Source organism: Physeter macrocephalus, chromosome 10 (assembly GCF_002837175.3).
Source record: "Physeter macrocephalus isolate SW-GA chromosome 10, ASM283717v5, whole genome shotgun sequence".
Lineage (NCBI taxonomy): Eukaryota > Metazoa > Chordata > Mammalia > Artiodactyla > Physeteridae > Physeter > Physeter macrocephalus.
In genome coordinates this window covers 39405764-39428083 of record NC_041223.1, presented here as the reverse complement: position 1 = coordinate 39428083, position 22320 = coordinate 39405764, and the positions used below count along the sequence as shown (strand labels likewise).

General features: G+C 32.6%; 1 protein-coding gene across 1 annotated transcript in view; it reads right to left on the bottom strand.

The window, feature by feature from the left end:
• Positions 1-22320, bottom strand: part of TRDN (triadin) — a 366265-nt gene that overhangs the window by 11555 nt on the left and 332390 nt on the right. Inside the window, exons 25-38 of the mRNA XM_055087525.1 lie at positions 20270-20296; positions 19812-19841; positions 18210-18239; positions 16985-17011; positions 16553-16600; positions 14778-14825; positions 13501-13518; positions 11227-11271; positions 9459-9479; positions 7668-7694; positions 6886-6924; positions 6479-6514; positions 5744-5788; positions 2951-2974 (exon numbers count right to left, since the gene is read on the bottom strand). Of these exons, the coding sequence (XP_054943500.1) occupies positions 2951-2974; positions 5744-5788; positions 6479-6514; positions 6886-6924; positions 7668-7694; positions 9459-9479; positions 11227-11271; positions 13501-13518; positions 14778-14825; positions 16553-16600; positions 16985-17011; positions 18210-18239; positions 19812-19841; positions 20270-20296 (465 nt within the window). The remainder of the gene's footprint in view (positions 1-2950; positions 2975-5743; positions 5789-6478; positions 6515-6885; positions 6925-7667; positions 7695-9458; positions 9480-11226; positions 11272-13500; positions 13519-14777; positions 14826-16552; positions 16601-16984; positions 17012-18209; positions 18240-19811; positions 19842-20269; positions 20297-22320) is intronic.

Here is a 22320-nt window from a genome sequence, read left to right as displayed (position 1 = left end):
ATGGAAAGGGTGTGGAGAAAAGGGAACCCTCCTACACTGTTGGTGGGAATGTAAATTGGTACAGCCACTATGGAGAACAGTATGGAGGTTCCTTAAAAAACTAAAAATAGAGCTACCATATGATCCTGCAATCCCACTCCTTGTCCTATATATGGAGAAATACATAATTCGAAAAGACACATGCACTCCAATGTTCATAGAAGCACTATTTACAATAGCCAAGATACTGAAAAAACCTAAGGGTCCATCGACAGAAAAATGGATAAAGAAGATGTGGTATGTATATACAATGGAATATTACTCAACAATAAAAAAGAATGAAGTAATGCCATCTGCAGCAACATGGATGAACCCAGAGATTATCATACTAAGTGAAGTAAGCCAGACAGAGAAAGACAAATATCATATGATATTGCTTATATGTGGAATCTAAAAAAAGGATACAAATTAACTTATTTACAAAACAGAAATAGACTCACAGACATAGAAAACAAACTTATGGTTACCAAAGAGAAAGAGGGAGGAAGAATAAATTAGGAGTTTGGGATTAAAATATACACACTACTATATATAAAATAGATAACCAACAAGGACCTACTTTACAGCACAGGGAACTCTACTCAATATTTTGAAATAACGTATAATGGAAGAGAATGTAAAAAAAAGTATATATATATATGTGTTGAAGTGTATCACTTTACTGTACACCTGAAACTAACACAACATTGTTAATCAACTATATTTCAAGAAAAATTTTTTAAAAACACAAGCCCTCAACTCCAGCCAACTCTTCCTTTGATTGCCTCTATATACTATGCTTGTTTGCCCACTGTGAAATAATAGAAAAATATATATATTAGTCTTTGCTCCTAGTTCCTGGTATAAAGCTCGTAAATCCCTTGGAATTTCCTGGGTGACAGGAGAGTCTTTTGTTCTAATTTGGCAATGCTTGGTGGGCCTCTAGATAGGGGTTTGTCATCAGAAAGACCAAGCCAGATTAGAAATGTGGCACTTTCAGCCTCACACCCCACCCTCCAGGAAGGGGAGAGTGCTAGAGATTGAGTTAAGGATCCAGCATGCCTATGTGATGAAGCCTCCATAAAAGTCCCAGAAGTACAAGGTTCAAGAATCTTCTGAGTTGCTGAAGACATCTACATACCAGAAGGATGGTGCACCCCAACTCCATAGGGACAGAAGCTCCTGTGCTCGGACCCTTCCAGGTGTTGTCCTGCATATATCTTCATCAGGCTGTTCATTTGTATCCTTTATCATATCTTTTATTATATAATAAACTGGTAAACCTAAGTAAGCGTTCCCCTGAGTTCTGTGATATGTTCTACCAAATAATTTAATACAAGGGAGGAATGTCACGGCAGAATCTAATTTGTAGCCAAGTAGGACAGAAGTTGTGGATAACCAGGCGACCTACTATTTTTGACTGGCATCTGAATTTGAGGAGCAATCTCATGGGACTGAGTCCTTAACCTATGATATGCTAACTCCAGTTAGTGTCAGAAATGAATTGAATTGTAGGACATCTAGCTGGTGTCACAGAGAATCACTTGGTGTGAAAACAATCCTACTTGCGTGGTGTCAGAAGTGTTAGGAGTGTGGTAGTAGCGTGAGAGTAATGGAGAAACACACAGGAGCAGTGAGTTTCTTTACACCCTTTTTCCAATTATCCAATCCTAACCATTTTTAAATACAAATCCTGGAGTTACCTCCTCTATGAAGTCTGTCCTGACTACCTTTGGCTGTAGGGGAAGGGTATGGAGTGGGATAGTTTCAGAGGGCTTTCCTGAGCATGAAATATATGCTTTGCTCTTGAATCAGTGAGACAATTCTGTACCCTTGTAATTATTTTCCTTTTTTTAAACGCCTGAAGAAAGTCCATGTGGGGCTCTATTGCAGTCAAAGAACTTTGAATGAGATATATGGCAAGTACCACCTTTACCAATTGTCTTGTATTGTCCTCAGTACTCACTAAATGTTGAACACAGAAGAAGCACTCAAGAAACACTGCGATCTGCTCTGCCCAATGCAGTAGCCACTGACCACCTGGGCTATAGGGAATTGAAATGTGACTAGTGCACATTGAAATGTGACTTAAGTGTAAAATACACACACAATTTCAAAGGCTCAATTAAAATTATGTAAATTATCAATATACTTCTATATTGATTACATATTGAAATAATATTTGTATATAGAGTTAAATAAAATTATTAAAATTGTTTTCACCTGTTTCTTTTTACCCTTTAAATGTGTCTACTTGAAAATTTAAAACTATACATGTGGCTCACATGACGTTACATTATATAGCACTGATTTAAAATGATTTGTCTTCTTAAATCCAGAAACATGGGAAGGAAATTTTCTATTTCCCAGAATTTTAGAATTTAGAGTTGTATCCTGTATAATTTGAGCTATCCATACCCAAATTGTGGCATTTCAGAGAGTATTTTCTGAGAGTTTGGTCTCTTTATGTTATATACAAGATTAGATCCATTCCTTACTATGTATTCTTCTCAGATATATAATCATAATTAAGTTAATGAGCATTAGAAAACAACAGCAAAGGAAACATCATTGCTCAACCATATGTGCTCTGTAGCAAATTTTTAGTGATTGAGGGTTTTAGGCAGAAGCAGGATTATTTATTCCATTCTACCTCAATAACTGAACATACTGATGTATTGAATGCAAGTCACTTTAATCTTCAGGTTCAAGAACGTGTATTTCTGCTACAAGTTATTTCAAAGAACGTAGTTTAGTTTTTTGAGTTTCAACATAAATAAGATGAAAAGTTATCAAATTCCTGTCAGAGGGTTTAGTATGAAATGACTCAATCTCTGAACACATTAAAAAATAAATATTTCATGAATTTTTTCAGCTTGAAATTCATACTGTGTGCCGAAGAGAATTTATCATCAATACAAGCAGTACTTACTTGATACTCTTGCAGGTTTTTCTGCTAAAAATAAAGAAAAAAATGTCTTGCTTAACTCAGGTAAAATGCAAAGAAATTATACATCATAGGCTATATAAATGTATCTAATATCTTTTGACTTTCTTCCTTATTGTTCAGGAGTTGGTGAAGAAATGTAGCTCTCTATTGCCTGATAACATGGATCTTTGTAAGCTGTGACAAAGTGAGAGAGCGGCATGGACACATATACACTACCAAACGTAAAATAGATAGCTAGTGGAAAGCCGCCGCATAGCACAGGGAGATCAGCTCGGTGCTTTGTGACCACCTAGAGGGGTGGGATAGGGAGGGTGGGAGGGAGGGAGACGCAAGAGGGAAGAGATATGGGAACATATGTATATGTATAACTGATTCACTTTGTTATAAAGCAGAAACTAACACACCATTGTAAGGCAATTATACTCCAATAAAGATGTTAAAAAAAATACCAAAAAACATGGATCTTTGAATAACTTAATAGCTTTTATGTGAGACATCAAAAAAGCTATTAATCATTGCAGGTTTCACAACATATTTATGCTTTTTAAACACTCATTAAAATAAGCAGGATCTTTGTTAAATTGCTTTGGTTTAACTATAATTATACCTAACTCCAGTGAAATTGCTTTGTATGATGTAATTAATCTAAATATTTGCTTTACAGTTTCCAAATTCCATAAAATATATTATTGAGAATTATTTTCCTTTCACAGATGAATAAAGACAAATAACTACCCATTAGACTATAAAATATAAATCTTAAAAAGCAACATGCAAAATCAGCTTAATTTTTCATAATCATTTATTTATTAGTTTCAATGAGGGATTATAATTCTTCAAATATGTTTTTCCATTAAACTGTATGAATGTAGGACAAAGATATAAAGTGGAATGATTGTCCCAAATACTATAGGAGACATTCTAACTTTCTGAAACAAAGAGGATTGGTAACATCTATATTCCATTAACATTAGTCTCATTTAAAGGGCTAGGTTTGAAAATATAATTTTTAAGGAATCTGCATAACATGTTTTACTTTGAGACTTGTAGAGTTTCTGATATAAACCTAAAAATTACAAATTTAGAAAAGTTAGGTTAATGCCAACAGAAAGGTTTATTTTTGTGGGGGGGATACTTATGTTTTCAGCAGCACGTGTATAAAATTGCAAAACAAACAAAATAATTCAGAAAAATAGTAAAGTTAATGTTATAGTTTTTCGTTTAAAAATACTTGCGTTGGCTAAAGAGACAGGAACTTAGAAAGGAATAAAATAAACATTTATTGAGATGCAATGAACCATTCGTTGAGTGAAGGAATGAATAAGAATGTGCTTGTATTCTCAACTAGCTCTAGGTTGTACTTGTGCTTTCACATATAACAATTTTTCCCTTCTGTGTATTCATAATATGAAGATCTTAGAAATAATGGACTCACAGAATAGAGTAAGAAAGGAGTATCCATCCAATGTCCAAATCCCTAGAATCCCTTGTGCAGCCCTCTAGTCTTAGCACTAAGAGACCACTTCCTTGGGGACAAAGTGGGGTACATTTTATCTTTGGGCTGCTCTGATTGGTAGAAAGCTTTCCCTTATATTTGCCACAGTGTGGAAGGATAGTGAAATGTAATTGAATGGGCTTAAGTCTTTGATGTCACATCCACTTGGAGGCAATTCCTGAATAAATATGAGATGTTAGACTTCCCTTCAGCTAGCATTAACTCAGCTTTAAACTGGGAATAATAATTGGTCCTGTACTAAGGAGGAAATTGAGCTAATAGGAAAGGACACAGCTACAGGTTTTAGAAATAATCCATTTCTTTTCATTCTTCTGGCTAAATATCTTAAAAGATATCAAGCTTTTGCAGAAAGTTCCAATATAAAAATTGTGTTCCTGTATCTTTGTACAAATTTGATATTTCTCTTATTCTAAATGTTACCCTTTAATATTACTGATAATTGTGTCTAGATATCCCCTGCCATTGCAAGTATACATACTACAGTAAGAAACAACAGAGAACCAGTGAAAAACAAGATTTCTCCCCAACCCCTGCCCCCCACCCCCGGTACACACACACACACACACTAGAGATCGATGTATTTACTATGAATGAAAATTCTTGCTCAGTTATGGCATGTTTACTTAGCACTTTAAAATTTAAAGCATTTACGTTTTGTTACATTTTGGATTAATTAGGTTTGCCTAAAATTTTATGACCCAGACTACATAATTCAGCTGTACTCTTATAGTTTTATGATAATATCACCAAAATAGGTCATTCATATTTTAGGTAAAGAACATCTACTGCCATGTGCATGCTGGCATCTGCCTTCTACTACCCACTTTGAGTCTACAATGAATTAATTTCAAGGACCAGTATATAAATAATAAAAATATATACATGATATTAGCTACATTTTATGTAGTCATTGATAAAATGAATCTCGGCTTCCTCTTTTTACTACTCTCTCATTCTTGACTGTAGTCATGCTGCGAAAGTCTTTTGCAATAAAAGAAATTTTTCTTCTGGTATGTACTCAAATATTTTATGAAGGTTTATGTTGTTAATAGTTTCTATTTCTCCACATTTCCTAGTTTTCCACTGAAATGTAAGCTTTCTGCTAGATTTCCTACCTGTCCACTTCCTCTGCTGTTAGTAGTGTATACCTGGTAGAGTTCCTTGCTTTAAAAAAATTTAGTGTTAATATTAAGCACCAACGTAATTCAGGCACCTCCACATCAACATAGCATTTGAATCTTTACAAAGTTCAAGATTACCTTTTGTCACATTGTGTAATTGAAGACTTTCTTTTCTAGTTAGCACTGTATATAAAGAAAATGTAAATTAAAATATGAATTTTTAAAGAAAATTTTCATAAAATTTTGGTTCACTTCATCTCTAAGCTTTAGCAACGTGAGAATAATTTAAATGTTGTAAATATTTTCTTGAGGCTTTAAAAAAACTTTCTCTTCTACTAACATCTAATCAGTGATTTCAGAGTACTGAAATGAATTAGAGCCCATGGACAATGGGTCATTATGATTAACTGAATTTAGGTATAAACCAGAAAAATAGTGTCGTCTTTTGTTATTAACAATCTTTTTGGTATGGCTAAGAACACTTTCCTCATGACTCGATAGAGTATTTCTCTGATGATTAAGGTCTTTGCAAGTTTTTTAGATAACTACATGGAAATCAGTGATTATCATATTATATTATGTAGTTTACTAAATAAATAAACCTAATGTTAAGAAAAATAGCAACTTACAATGCAGCCTCTAACTAGTTGCTCACCAATGACCCAACACATGACTGCATACTGAAGGACTGGGCTGCCATCCATTGCTCCTTTGACACTGCCATTACCACATAGCCACGATTATTGACCACATTTCTTTTTTAAAATCAGACCAGAATCATCACATACATAAACAAAAGTTTTATTTAAAATTGAAATGAATTTTGACTCAAAATATTTTGTCTTCAGGGCCTTTCAATCTTTTAAAAATTACCTTTTTCTTCTTTAAGATGTTTCATTTCTGCTTTTTCTATAGAGATAAAATGGTAGAGTCATATACAAATTTATTCATAGGTCTTCCTAAGGTTTGGAATTACATATTTTGTAGTCAATATTTACAATTCAGGAGTTATATGAAAAGAATTTTATGGTGCTAATTTAGCAATAGGCGGAGTTTGCTTTGAGATCTAAATTCCTGTTCCATTTAGATATCTAATAATAATGCAATACATACACCCGTTGCATGGGTAACCCCAAAATGAGCTGCGGTTCTGACACATGCTTTAAAATCAGTGTCCATATTTTCATGAATTGCTTTTAAGTAGTATAATTTATGTAAATATTTTTGAATTCCTGTGTTTTTATCACTAATTTGATATACATGTCCTAAGACGTCTTTACCTTTACTTTCCTTTTCAGATTTTTCAATTTTCTTCTTCACTAGAGGGTAAAATAACAAGAAACCACTGGTTTAAAAAACGTAATTTTCTTACTCAATCTTGGAGTAAATATTTGGAGTTGAAATTTAATCCCATAAGTGAAAGGGGGTCAAGGCTCTGCTTTTTCAAGACGTGAAGAAAAAGTCTCCCTCCCATGTGTGAGAACATATGTATTTTTGTTACCCTTGGTTACTTGGCTTTGTAAAGGCAGAGCCCTCTCCTTTTGTTTTTGTTTTTTACATGCTTTGAAGTAAAGCTAGAAGAAGCCATGCATTTATTAATAAGTTTAAATGAGTAACAGAAAAAAATCTAAATTTTTTATTGTTATCTATAGGAAATGAGAATTTGATCGGTGCTATGGAGGCTCAGTAAATAAACTGGTGAGTAAAAAAAATGTAAGAGTCACAACATATCTCTGGGCAAAATGTGGACACATGCTTTTTAAAACAGAGTTTTGGTTGATTGATGCTTTTCTTCAACTATATTTATCAGACAATAGTAAGAAGGAAACCAATATTTAATGATGACAACGAAGTATGTAGTGGGAATGTTATATATGTTATTTCATTTAATACTTATAACAAGTCTTTTGGGAAGTCACTATGCCTGGTCTAATAGATGAGGAAACTGGGAATCTGAGCTGTTAAGGTATTTTCCCAAATGTTACACAGCTAGACAGAGACTCAAATTTAAATACTGTTCCCACAAATCTATGTTACCTCCTCTGGGAAAGTAAATATTTACCTGATGCTGTTACTTCTGATGTTTCCTCTTTAGAAAAAAAAAATAGAAAAAAGGAAGAAAAATAAAAGGAAAGAATAGTTTTGTTTTTCAGTAGCAGACAACTGAACTTCATCTGCATGTATTTCCTATTAAATTCCAATAATAATGACAACAGACACATACTCAAAATGGCAAAGAGACATACTGGTAACTAATATTTCTGAAAACTGTAACTGGAATCTATTCTGGAAATAGAACCACTCTACAAATTAATCTTAAACAGTCGATTCATATATGGTAGAAAGAATCAGTGTGAAGTTCTTTGGGTGGTTTTCTCAATTACAATTATAAATCTCCATTACATAAATTTTTAACACGATCTGCACATGTGCATGCATGCCTTCATTTATTAAATATTTATAAAGCAACTTCATGTATAAGATGTTGTACTGAGTGCAATGGGTGGTGTTGAGAGATGAGATTTTAAAATATCACAGAAGTAAACTCAACTCATGATGACTACAGTCAGAGTAGTGAGACAAAACATAAAAATGTTATTTGTCTTAGCCTATGATAATGTAGAACCAACCCTTCATTTTGCTCTTTTAGTAAATTCATAGAACAATTATTTTTAAAAATATAACATGGCAGGCTTTAAAAAATATAGCTTTCCTCACAAATCAGTTCAAAAGATAATATTTTCTATAAAACAGATATATTTAATTATCAGTCTAATATAACTTTTTTGGAAGCTATTTCCAAAGTTCAAGGAAAACTAGTTAAAACATTTTATAAGAATGAAGATGTAAAATAATGTTTCATAAACTAAACAGTATTTGCCAATAATTATGTTGATATTTATTAGTATTATAGTTTTGACTTTCAGCCCTTAATTTTTGTAATACCTTTCATATTAGTAGCAATTACACAACCTAAATATACTAGAGATTTTTGCCAACCCAAAGGCAACATTTAATGTTTAACTCTGGCATCGAATCCATTCAGAAGAAAATCTTAGATGCGTTTCTGAGAAAGCTGTCGTAACACTCTTAAGGAAACAGGTTAGTCCTTGGCATTTAAAAACTTTAGGCACAACTTCTAGATACACTCTTGATTGATATGCAAATATTTCCCCCCAGGATAATGTCTGGGTCATAATTTAAGAGTACTAAATAAACAATTTCTCTTTATGAAATTGCATAAAATTTCATAAATTTTCAAAAATTTCATAAATTGTTGCATTCTTACTACCGTTTGAAATGCCAAAATAAAACAGTGATTCTGAAATACTAAAACAACTCACCTTCAGCTTTTGAAAAAATATGAAAATAAAAAGCTAATGTGTTCAGATTAAATAATTGAAGACAGGTATTCTGTGTTCTGAACATTTTTTTTAACCCAGCAGTGACTATAAGAGGAATCTCCACACTGTGTTTACCCCCTAACAAAAAACTGAAAGTACATAAAAGAGAGATGCAACCACCTTTTTTTTTTTGCACAGGTATTAGTTATGGTAACTGTGTTAATTACACAGATAATGACAACACAAGTCATTTTAGGCATTTCTTCACATACGCTGGTATAGAGTAATGTATGTAATAGGCACTCAATAAATACATGTTCAAGGATCAATGAATACAATACACACAAATATTCTTTGTCAGTAAGAATCATTTATATAGGTAATGGTGTAATGTCTATTGCATTAATGAAATACCATACTAATTTTTACTGCATGTACAATTTAAAGAAACTATAAAATTAAAATTAATTAAATAGCAAATTCTTAAAATTTTAGAATGGTACACTTACTTGGAGTTGGTTTTGGCTTGTCTAAAAAGTAAAGAAGAAAAGAAAGAAAATAGAAGAAAAAGTCAGTGATCATTTTCTAGCTATAGGTAAAATATCAGCCCTTTATTTCCTAATTCTGTTTGTTTGAGTTAAAATAGGAAAAGGCTAAATTTATATTAAAATGAGCAGTAGGCAATGCATTTTGAGTAATTTTTAAGTCATATTCCAATGAATTCCTCAAAGAAGTTGTAAAGCTTGAAAGTATAGGGTCTTCTTGGTCTCTTCTTATCCTTGTAAAGCCTCATATTTCATTTTATGAAAAATGAATGTTCAGTATAATCTGAACTCCTTACTGTTTCTGAATGGCATAAAAGTTATATTCTGCCATTGTCTTTTCAGAATACATATTAATATTAATTAATATTAACTATTTAAACTCTTCCAATCCAGTATTTTGAATGAAGAAGCTGACTTTATAAAATATGAGGAAAGATAAGTGAATGGTGGGTGAAAAACACAAAGCTATACTATCTAAATACATGATTTCTTTCTCCAAAATACCTTGTCTTCTGAAATTATTAACTAAAAGCATTAGTTATGCAGTTTTACATGTAAATATCTATTCATAAAGAAACTAGACAACATTTCATCATGATTGTGAAGAATTTGAATCATCCAAAATTAGGTCAACTAATTCATTAACGGTGGGACTACAAATTAATATAATTTTTTAAAGAACAATTAGGGATGTCTATAAAAATTACATTGAATATATCATTGCACTAAAAAAATTTACTAATTTTACCCCAAAGATAAATTTACAAAACTAGACAGGTAGGTATATTTATTATTGTATATCATTAAAGAAAGCTTGTTAGATAACTTAAACATAGGTCAATCAGAGACTAGTTAAGTAAACTGTATACAACTGTACAATAGAATACTATTAATGAAGAAATGCTTTATGTACTGATATAAAAAAATCTTCAAATATACATTCTTAAATAGAAAAACCTAGGGACAAAGCTATTTATAGTATGTCATGATTTGTGTAAAAAAAGTGGGAATATATATATATATATACAATTTGTATATACGTATGTGTATATGTCTTTTATATATATTGCTAGAAGGAGACATTAAAAAATAACAATGATTACCTATCAGACATTTTTGGATATTTTGGGAATGGGAACTGGTAGAATAGGAAAAAAGAGGAGAGGGAGGGATATTTTCACAGTTCCTCTATGCCTTAGTGTTGAACCATGCCAAGTATTATATATTTTTAAAATTGAATAATAGTTTTTAAAGTATTAAGCTATTATAGAATGGGATAACTTCTATTTTAAGCAATTAAACCAAGTTGAAATTCATGATTAGTTTTCAGTGAAATGTTATATGTTCAATTTGATAGGATATTTTACAGTGTATCAACAGTGAATCAACATTACCAGTATGATAAATGATATTAATATTGATATCAGTGAAATACTGAATATTTTGGAAGGGTCTTATGAACCATGAAGGCAAATACTATTTTGTTAATACTGCTGTATTATAGAATTATAGAATGCTTAGCAATCCATATATATTGGTTATAATATTTAGCAAAATGTTTACCAGCACTACCACAGTCCTTATATCAGATAAACTAGATTCTACCACAAAACCACAAGACTAAACATTACCAGGAAATAAAATGAAACGTACTTATATGTTTTGCTTTAATTTTCAAATTTAATAAAAAGAGTGAATTAGGACAGAATATAAACCAGAAAGGCAAAAACACCTGTTTTTATAGATGGAGATTCTTTTTCTTGATGTTCAGCTTTTTCTAGAGAGAGAAATCAAAATTAACTGACACTCTGTAGATTGTTTGCATAGCAAGCAATTTAGTATTTACATATTTGCAGGTGATCCTCAGCATGCCTCCAAAGTCATTTGCATGTAACTTGGAACACAGAAAGCATATTGCCATAGAAACACATTAGAAACAAGGTCAGGTTCATTCTCAGGACATCCTGTAAGATACTTCGAAGGCGCTAGCCCTCTTAGGGCCATGTGGTATAAGAAGATAGAATATGACAAAAAGGAGAATAATAATAAGAGGATTTTTCTTTCTTTGCTGAAGGTTGAATCATTCTTTGAGGCTATTTCAAACCAGATGACATTTGCCTTTGGCATTTCACAAGTTCCCTTTTTACCTCTCTGACTCTTACTTCCTTTCTTGCCACATCAGAAGCAATTTGGTGCTAGTCATTGGTTTCTTGTTGAAAATGTAACCTAGACTTGCCTTATTCCAGAAAGTGCAACACTTTGTATTTTCGTTTTTCTGGAACACCCTCTCTTTTCAGGTTCAGTTAGAACTCTCACAGATGAATCTCAAGTAAATCTAGGACATAACAACTGTAATCAAAATGTGGAATTGATATTCTTCTCAGCCCTTTGAAAAATATTGAATTAAAGTAAATTTTAGATCTCTCTCTTTCACCAAAAGTGGAATTTCAAATAAAGCTATGTAGGGTAGGATATTTTGAATGGAGTTGAGAATATTTGGAAATACAGCAGATCACTGCCAAGTGTTAGTTCTTACTAATCACTTCCAGGTTTAGTCCTCCTGAACTGTTCTGGTTTACCTGTCCTTTCCTTCCCTCATCCTGAATTTGGAGATTCTCTGAAATCACTACTACTTCCTCCCCATCATCTTGCACCAACAATGAAGTAAGTGGGGAGATGTGGGATCTATATTGTCATAAGGTTTAATTGGATATTTGTAAATTAGGGATTGATAGCATTCAAGAATGAACTTCCATGAACTTAAGTTGTATAAATTTTAGTGTTAAATAAGCATGCACAATAAAAGAAGCCAATATTCAAGTTATTAAACTGTCATAATAATAACACTGCAAAAGTATAATAAATTAAAGTAAAAATAATATAAACTATATATTCAAAATACATGCAATAGGTTCTGGGAGGTGATTATGTTCTTTTTAGGCTCCATATATTTTGCCATATCTCCTGGATCACTAATATGACCTCCTAACTGGTCTCACCAAATTCATCTTTGGACCTTGTCAATTCATTTTTCATACATGAACCAGAGAATATTTGACAAAAGCCACTCATATCTTCATCCAAGCCTCTGTTTCACAAATATATGTATGAACCAATATCACAATTTTGACACAATTTTGGACATATTTACTACCTGCAACAATGGGCAAATATTCACACTTTTCTGAGCCCAATAGTCACCTTTTAAACTCTCTACACCAGTAACATCTGTATGACTCCTGAACAATAAAATGGACAATCTTTAAAAATCTATATTCATGAGAAAATTCCATGATTTCAATAAACAAATGGCAAAACGTTTATTGTTTTTGTTTTTGTTTTTGCAGTATGCGGGCCTCTCACTGTTGCGGCCTCTCCCGTTGCGGAGCACAGGCTCCGGACGCGCAGGCTCAGCGGCCATGGCTCACGGGCCCAGCCGCTCCGCGGCATGTGGGATCTTCCCGGACCGGGGCACGAACCCGTGTCCCCTGCATCGGCAGGCGGGCTCTCAACAACTGCGCCACCAGGGAAGCCCCAAAACGTTTATAATTCATAAAATTATGAATAACATTAATACCAAAAACCACCTACCATATAATTAATGCTGCTTATAGGAAACAAATTAAAAACAGTATGTGGTTCATAACACCAAAAATTGTATATCATTTAATTTTCCTTTGTTATTCATTATGTATGTTTAAAAGATTGCCCATTTACCCCAACTTCTTAGTGTTATTTTATAGCCTGTATGGACTCACTCTTTTAGTATTAATAATAGTGATACAACTTCCAAAGATTTCTTCTGTATAATTATACTGAATTATTAATTAGTAGTGAAAGATAAAGATGTTAAATCAAAGCTGTAGCAATAAGGTTAATTTATCACCTGTAGAGGTACTTTAGCCTTGGGCAATGCTAAAAATAACAATTGGGAAAAAAACCCGGGCAAATTGTTAAAGTTAAAATGGCCAAGCGATACTTTTCAGATTTTATTTTCGCCTCTTACTTGTTGGTTTGGGTTTGACTATGGAGAATGAAAGAAAGAAAATGGCATGTGATGAATACAAACCATGGAAAAAAATAATTCTTTAGCATTTGTATTTATTCCTTCTTCATTTTAAGTTCTCATCTTATCTTAAGCTTAATCCATTCTCTCTGAACACTATTATTTCACGGTCAGCAAATACATTAAACACACTGCTTATTGAAAAACTAAGACGCACAAAATTTTATGTAAAATTTGAAACAATCTATATATTTGGGACACAAATACATTGGGCTAGTTTCTTCATAATCTCCAAATACCCATATAACTAAGTGAGATGCTTAACACTTTAGGGTGCAAATTAGAGGAATGTTAACTAAAATTATGAGCTAAGGCAATGACTGGAATAGAGTACAATGGTTGTATGGGGTAATGTGAAAATAGGGTTTCTTTCTCATGAAATATAGTCTATAGTTTCTATAAATAATTAGTTATCTCCTGAAATCTATTATATTTTCCTCTGAGAATGGTATTCAAATCCCGATTATCATGATTATCTCAGTTAAAAGAAAGAAATTACTTCACAGGCCTTTTCCTTTGGAATGATTTTTAGTAAGAAATGGGACTCCATTCATGGTGGAGGTAGGTAGGATTTCCATCTTGGGATCAAATGGAGGAGATACAGTGTTTCAAGATGTCAGCTGAGATGGAGACTTAATTTTGTTCATCCTTTTAGGAAAGAACTTCAGAATTTCAAGAGTGTGTACACTCCTTTTTTTTTTCCTCACATGAAATGATGGTTTGATATTTTTGCTTTGATATTATATGTTCTATTGATCATTCTTCATGGCAGATTTTAAAAATTTACACAATCATATAAGTCTCTGTGGAACTTTCATAAATGGAAATTATTCCATCTAATACATGAACTTCTAGCAGACAGTTTCAGATTTCCGTGATTTTAAAATTTGAGGAAATGTGTTTTGAAAATGAGATTAAACACCTAAAAATACTACATGATAATCAATGCATGACATAAATTTCCTTGTGAATTATCTGTAAGCTTAGGTCAATCACACTTTAAAAAATTAAAGTACGTCACTCTAGTTTTCCACTGGTAATTTTTATTGAGTATAACTTTTAGTTATTTACAAGAATCAAGAATCTTAGAATTTATGGCACTAAGAGCGCACATACTTCAGTAAAGATGTGTGTGTCTGTGTTTGCGCACGTGTGGGTGTGTGCCAACATGACATAAAACCGATACATAGAAGAAAAATCTAAAATAGCTCATTTACCTGTTTTTTCTATTGTGATAGTTTTTGCCTGCTTGACAACTTTTTCATCTGTGATAAGAAAAAATATTAACACAAGTGGAAATTTTAAATGTATCAGTACAAAACAGTGACACATTTCAACCTTGATGTTTTATATTTTCTTTGAAATAACACCAATACTGAGACAAACTTAGCTGTTTTCTCAATAAAACAGCAAGTGATATCTTTTATTCAAATTGGATAGGAGCACAAAAAAAATCTGTCCAGCTGCATATGTCCTTTGCAGCTTTCTTGCCATAAAAGTTTTCCTAATTCAAATGGTCCCCTAGCCTCTAACCAAAGTATACTCTATCCTTTGCCTTCACTGTATTTCACTGTATTTATCTACACTGAAGTACACATAAAACATGTATTCCCTTTTCATTATTGAATAAGAATAGGAAGAAACAATTTTTTATCTTTCTTGAGCAAGATACCTCCCTGAGAACCCAGGATTAGCCTGGGAACCCAAGTTTTTATGTTGCAAAGCTGGGGAAGGGCAAAGGTGGTGCATTTATGGGATGTCTTCTGTGCTGTATGTTTTTGTAGACATAGTCAAATAGATTTGGGTCAAAGTAGAGGGATTAATAAAATGATTCTATATAAAATTAAACTTTTCAAGTATTGAACAGTGAGAATGAATAAGTTAGACAAATATCCTAATTAGAAAGTTTCACTGGGAAACAGAATTTAGAGTATGAATGTGATCACTGAAATAAAAGAAAGTTGTGGCTAGAGGGCAATGCCTTTGTTATACACTCAGAGACTAAACTCTCTCCTTCTCTCAGTATTTCACCTCAAAAATGGTTGATATTTAGGACAGAAAAGAAAGTAACAGGGTTTACTATTCATTATATCAGGAGGTTCTAAAAGTTGTTTCTAAGGTTTTGCTTATGTCAGTACAGACTGCTTTTCTCACCTCCCCATAGTCTGGTTCTGCTTTATTTATTTCTATGGTTTCTGTTGTTGGTGTCTCATATTCTTTAAAGCATAAACAAGTAAAATCATACTGACTCAAATCCATTGAAAATAGATTGTATAAAGTAAAATTTTAAAAATATAAGCAAAAAGTTTCCTAAGATACATTTAAAGAAAGTATGCTTTTACCTTTGTAAAGATTCTGGCCTAACTATATTCACAACATCAGGGAAACAATAAAGGACAATATTCTACAGAACAACTGGGGCTTGAGACAACCTCAAATTTAAATTCATATTTAATTGGCTTAAATTAAAATTTAAATAAAGTTTCTATTCTTAAATAAAAACTAATTATTAAGCTAGTCTTGGTAATTTCTCTATTTCTCCTTATGAGCAAAGCCCATTGGCTTACATCTCTACTTTCTACAAAATGTAGGACCAGGAATAAGAAGATGAAAGAAAGAAGTAAGGATGAAGGGAAGCAGGAGGAAATATTGATTTCCTTTTCTTGGGATTTTTGGCATTCAAGATGATCATGTTTGAATGAGCCATTCCGAATTACAAGTTTTCTAGTGATGTCTTACCCCAAACAGAACAAAACAAAACGAAATATAGAGACCAATCATCTGAATGCTGGCAAAGATGGTCTTTGTGCTAAGCTAAGTCTCTGATGGGAAGGAATCAGCTATGTAGTTATATCTGGCAGATCAAGTTCTCAGCATGAACTGTGAATCATCCCTAATAACTTTAGATTTGACTCTAAGCTCATCATCCTGTTAAAGCTAGAACATTGAGAGACAATTTGATACTATTGTACAAACAACACCTGCAAAATACCTGGTTTACCATGAGAAACAGTCTTTTCTGGTTTCACTATGTCTTGTTCTGAAAATAATAAAAAGAAAATCTTTTCAGATATTTAGAAGCTTTATAAATTAACATATGGTGAATTTTCTCTGTGACGTGGTCCAGTGATTTGTTTAGTAGAAAAAAATGGATAGATTTTAACAAATGTGTCCATGGAGAAAAACTGTTCCTTAATTTTCATGTCATTTCATGTAGTTTAAATAAAAAACTTAAAGGTTTTGGTTGCATGAAAACAATATACAAAGAATTCTTATTTACATTTAAGCACCTATAATTTCCAAAGCATAGGCTGTAATAAAGTATACATACTGAGGCACAGATTGCAAATATGTATTATTAAAGATATTTAAGTTTTTTGTAAAAATTCTATATCAACTTTATAGATAAAATTAAGATACATACTGTGTATTTGAGCTTTTTCGGATGAAGCTAGAAAATAAACATTCATAATTATAAAAATTTCAATTAAATCACATGCAAAATTGTAGTTATTTAATAATAATAACTGAAAGTTTTAAATATTACTAGCCCTAATTAGAAGTTTTAAATGGTATTGGGTTTCTGATTTTTAAAAAAAAGAGGTAAAATGCAAAGTATTCATATCTGGTAACACATACTCATCTGCAGCAAATAAATGTACTCAGGAAAACAAATAATAAGATAGTAGGCATTTTTAAGCCTTGATACATTAAAAAGATACATTATTTACAAGAAAAACTAGACTCAAGCTTATGATCAGTTGTCAGGTAAGCTCTGGTAAGAATTAAAGGAATAAGTATTGCATATACATCTAGACTTGGATACTTGAATTTGTTTTTATTTAAGAATCCTGCTACATAAGTTTTTATAATGAAGAAATAGCATCCATAGAGCCTGAGGGTTTTGTTGACTTGCCTCAGGTGAGTAATTAGTTGGTACCAGAACTAGGACTTACACATTAAATAGCAGTGTAAACTTGGAAAGATTGCCCTTATTTTAGATCAATGTTGCCTCTTAATAAAATGATTGTTAGTCTGGGACAATCTCTTAGTGACATCACCCAGGGTTTTGAGTAAACCAGACCTGGGCACAATTCTAGCTCCAATATTTATTAACGTGAAAATCTTGGAAAAATAACTTTCTAAACTTGGTCTATTGAACTGTTTCCACAGATATGAAACATGGGTAATAACTGTCATGTTGCATGTCTCTCCTAGTGATGGGATGAAAATGGAATCTTACGCTATTTCTCAGCTCTAGCATATGCTTGGTAAGTTCTTGTCCTCTTTCCCTTCAAATCTCAGTAGCCTATGATTTCATGATTTTATAACTCTGGTGTGTTATCAGAAATAAACCCACAGATTAAAAATGACTATAGTAGGCTTTGAAGAACTCCAAGAAATGTCTCCTGAAACCTGGAGTCTCTGCTGAGGTTCATTTAAAGCCATATTCTAGATGTTTTTGCCTATGGAATATCCCCATTCTCACCTAATCCAGTAGTGTGAAACCATATTGAGCAATGGAGTAGGGAAAATAATGAGGATCTGGGAGACTCTGTGTTAACTCCCCAGTGGTAGGTAGTATGCCTTTTTTAGTACTAAAATAACAGCAACATTAGCTCTGTAACTAAGAATAAAAATATTATTACCTGGTTTTGCTTCCTTTTTAACTTGTGACTCTGAAGGTGAAAACAAAAGATAGAAATTTTTAAATCTGAAAAAATAAACTAGAGCACAAATTCATTTTTGGACACAATTTTATTTCATTTACCATAATTTGAAAAAGCAGAATTGTAGTAAAAATTATTTTAGTTTCCTACTGGCTTGTCAGTACTGGACTATTGAACACACAGTAGTTAAAATCATGATATGTACTTGTCTGTCACTAAGTTATTGCTACTGCTAATGGATTTCAACCTGAATTTTCTGTTTTCTCAAGATTATTGTCGTGGAGAATAGTCCTAATGTCCACATAAGATAAATGACTTGATGATAGGAGTTGGAAGAGCTTTTCTTAAATATATGTAATTGTGATTCAGAAATTTAGACCGTGTTATGGCTTGAATTGTGTGCCACAAAAAGATATTTGAAGTCCTAATAGAAAATAACTCAGAATGTGACCTTATTTGGAAATAGGATTATTTGCAGATGTGTTTATTTAAGGTAAAATGAGGCCACACTGGAGTAGGGTGGGCCCTTAATCCAATCTGACTGGTGTCCTTATAAGAAGAAGAAAAAAGACACAGATAGAGACACACCAGAGAAGATGGCTGTGTAATGATGGAGGCAGAGATTGGAGTGAGCCAACTACAAGCCAAGGAACACCAAGGACTGCTGACAAACACCAGAAGCTAGAAGAGATAAGGAAACATTGTCCTCTACAGGTTTCAAAGGGAGTGTGGCTCTGCTTCTATCTTGACTTTGGACTTCCATCCTCTAGAATTGTGAAAAAATCAATTTTTGTTGTTTTAAGCTATAATAATTAGTTAAGGTGTGGTTATATGGGGGTAGAGAGGATCCTTAATCCAGTAGGACTGGTATCCTTAAAGAAGAAGAGAAAAGATACAGAGATAAAGACAATGGGAGAAGAGGTTCATGTGATGACAGAGGCTGAGATTAGAGAGATGCCTCTTCAAGCCTAGGAACACCAAGGATTGCTCACAAACACCAGAAGCCAAAAGAGGCAAGGAAGGATCCTTCCCTACACCTTACAAGGGAAACATGCCCTGCTGACACTTTGATTTCGAATGTCTAGTTTCCAGAACTGTGAGAGAATAAATTTCTGTTGTGTTTAGCTACCTAGTTTCTGGTATTTTATTACAGCAGCCCCATAACACCAATACAGTTGGGAGACATGAATCAAAATTTTAACTGTTTTGAAAATCATTGCTGTGTTTTCTTTTAAAAAACTGTTTGCTGCCTGCTATAGCCCTCAGAAATGTTCATCTGACTCAGGAGCCCCCAAAAAATAGAAGAGTGTGGGCAGTTTTTTTTCTGACAGGATGTCTGTGTTCTACAGTAATCAGCGAAAAATAGTCAGTCATTTGTTTCTTCTGAACTATATAAATTTCTCAGCGGTTTCACTTTGTAAATAGGGTTTTTTTCTAGGAACAGGTAGTATAGCTAAACATATGTTACATTTGTTTTATTTTAAAAAGTTGTTCAAGAATAAAATTTTAGTATATTTGCACTAGAACACATTTGCAAAAAAGTATGCTATTCATTATAAATATGGAATGAAATGTACATACCTGGCTTATCTTCTTTTTTTACTTGTGGCTCTAAAAACAAGTAAACATTAGTAATAACGATTATATTAAAATATTTATTTCCTGTACTCATGCATATTTCTTTTACATATTATTGTTCTTTAATCTTCCATATTAATTTTCTTCTTATGATTGCAGCGATTAATACACACACAAGTAAAGGTTCCTCATTATCAATCACAATAAGAATTTTTGAGAAAAATTGGAAACATGAACTAAGATTTTTAATGAGAAGTTAATGAAATCATACCCAGTGAATGAAGTATAAAGGAAAATATCAGCATAGCAAATTCTCAGAAACACAAGTAAGATAACCAGCACATTATCTGCACAAAATAGTTAAGCCTTTGACTTTATGCAAAACACTCAACAATAGAATCAGAGGATGAGTAAAGCAGGCATTTAAGATTTGTTTTTTGTTTTTGGCATGTATAACATACGTGGAGACTTGGGCTTGACTTCTTTGCCTAGAAAAAGTTTAAAAATTATTAAAAACTGAGTCATTCCATTGTTATTGGATCAACATTGTATATGGTAGAATATTATATATTTGAAAATCAAACACTATAGACCCCAACTATCTTTCTTTATTGAAATTTTTACAGGATATGTAATTTAATGTCCAAGCCAAGTTACTAATTGAAAAATCATTTAAAACAATAACAGTTTAATTTCATTGCACCATTAAAAAATTTGCTCACAAACTTGTGTGCAATGTTAACTGTTTAATCTAATGTTAAGATGGAACATACAATTTTATTTTGAGAATTATTTTTAGCCTTTCATTATCCAAGATGAAAAATTCAAGACTACTGCTTTCATTTCCATTAACATTATCAATATGTTATCTGTCCCAGTATAATATATTAAATAGCGACTGCTGCTGAATCTGGAATTCTTGATGACCCAAAATATACCATATGCTTATATTGCATATTGGATTCCTAGTTCAGGGGTTGGAAAATTTTCTGTGGAAGTTCAGATATATATATTTTTTGACTTTGGAGCCATATGATCTGTGTCGCAATTATTCAGCTCTGTTGTTGTAGCACAGAGCAGCCATAAGCATTATGTGAATGAATAGAAATGGCTGTGTTCCAATAAAGCTTTACTTACAGAAGCTGGTGGCCAGTCTGCAGGCCATAGTTTGCCAACATCTGCCCCTATCCACAGTAAATTTTAATTTTCTTTCTTTTTTATCTCAACAAATATTTTAACAGTAAACAAAGCGCCTTTCTTTGATTCTGATTTCCTAGATTAATAACATCCAATACCTTTCCATAACTGCTCTACTAAACTTCTTAAGAATGTTACCTTTATTTGTTTTTTCCATTTATTGACTCCTATTTAATCATTAATTCACTATCATCTAGCTTCTATTCTCAACATTATATTTATCAGGCATCTCTGGTCACTAACTAATTCCCCCTTACTTTCCAGTATCAATGAACATATGTAACTATGTTGATCACTTTCTTCTTTTTAAATTCCTATTCATTTGGCTTCTGGAAAGGATGTACATAACATACTCTACTGTAATAAGATAAACATTTATACCATCCTCTTCATTGTCAAAAGTGTCCTAGTGACTTTCACTTTTAGCTAAATAAAATAGCAAGCACCTGATTAGTTTTCACACTTGAAACTCTAGGAAATAGAAAAAACTATATAAAACATGGTTTTAAAGATATTGGACATCAGACAATAAAGGATAGTGATTTTTAAGTAATGAAAAACAAATGAGGTGTGCTCTATGATTATCCCAGCTTAATGCCTTGAGAGAACTGCAGGCTGTTAGTGCAGGAATAGAGCTGATTTGATGAGATCGAACTGGGAGTCTTGAGAGACCAAGACAGCGAGAGATCAGTGGTCAGAGTAATATAAAGTAGGAAGCTAAAGAGATCAGAAAGAGGGAGAAAAAAAGATTTAAAAAAGTTTGGAAAATTTGTGGAAGGCTCCCTCAAGTCTTCAGATGAGCACTGCCAGCCTATGCACACAACGAAACTACTTAAGGTAGAGAAAGAAATAGTAATAATACTGTAGCAGGTTATAGTAAGTGTTGAAGTTGGGTAGTGTCAGTCCTTCAGCTTTGTTCTTTTTTTTTTTTCAGTTTTGTGTTGGCTATTCCGGGTGTTTTCCCAATCCATGTAAACTTTAGAATCACTTAGTCAACATCCACAAAATAACTTGCTGAGATTTTGATGGAAATTACATTGTATCTATAGATCAAGTTGGGAAGAACTGACATCTTAATGTTGAATCTTCTACTTCACAAACATAGAATATCTCACCATTTATGTAGAGATTTTTATTCCTTGATTCTTTTTTTTTAATCAGAGTTTCCTTCCCTTCACTTTTTATTTGGCTAATTTCTATTTAGGGCTCAGCTATCTCTTCCTCAGAAAGCATTTTCTGATATGGTTGGACAACTTTTCCCCTTTATGTGCCAACATTTTTTTTTGATATCTTGATCATTGTTTTTTGATATCTT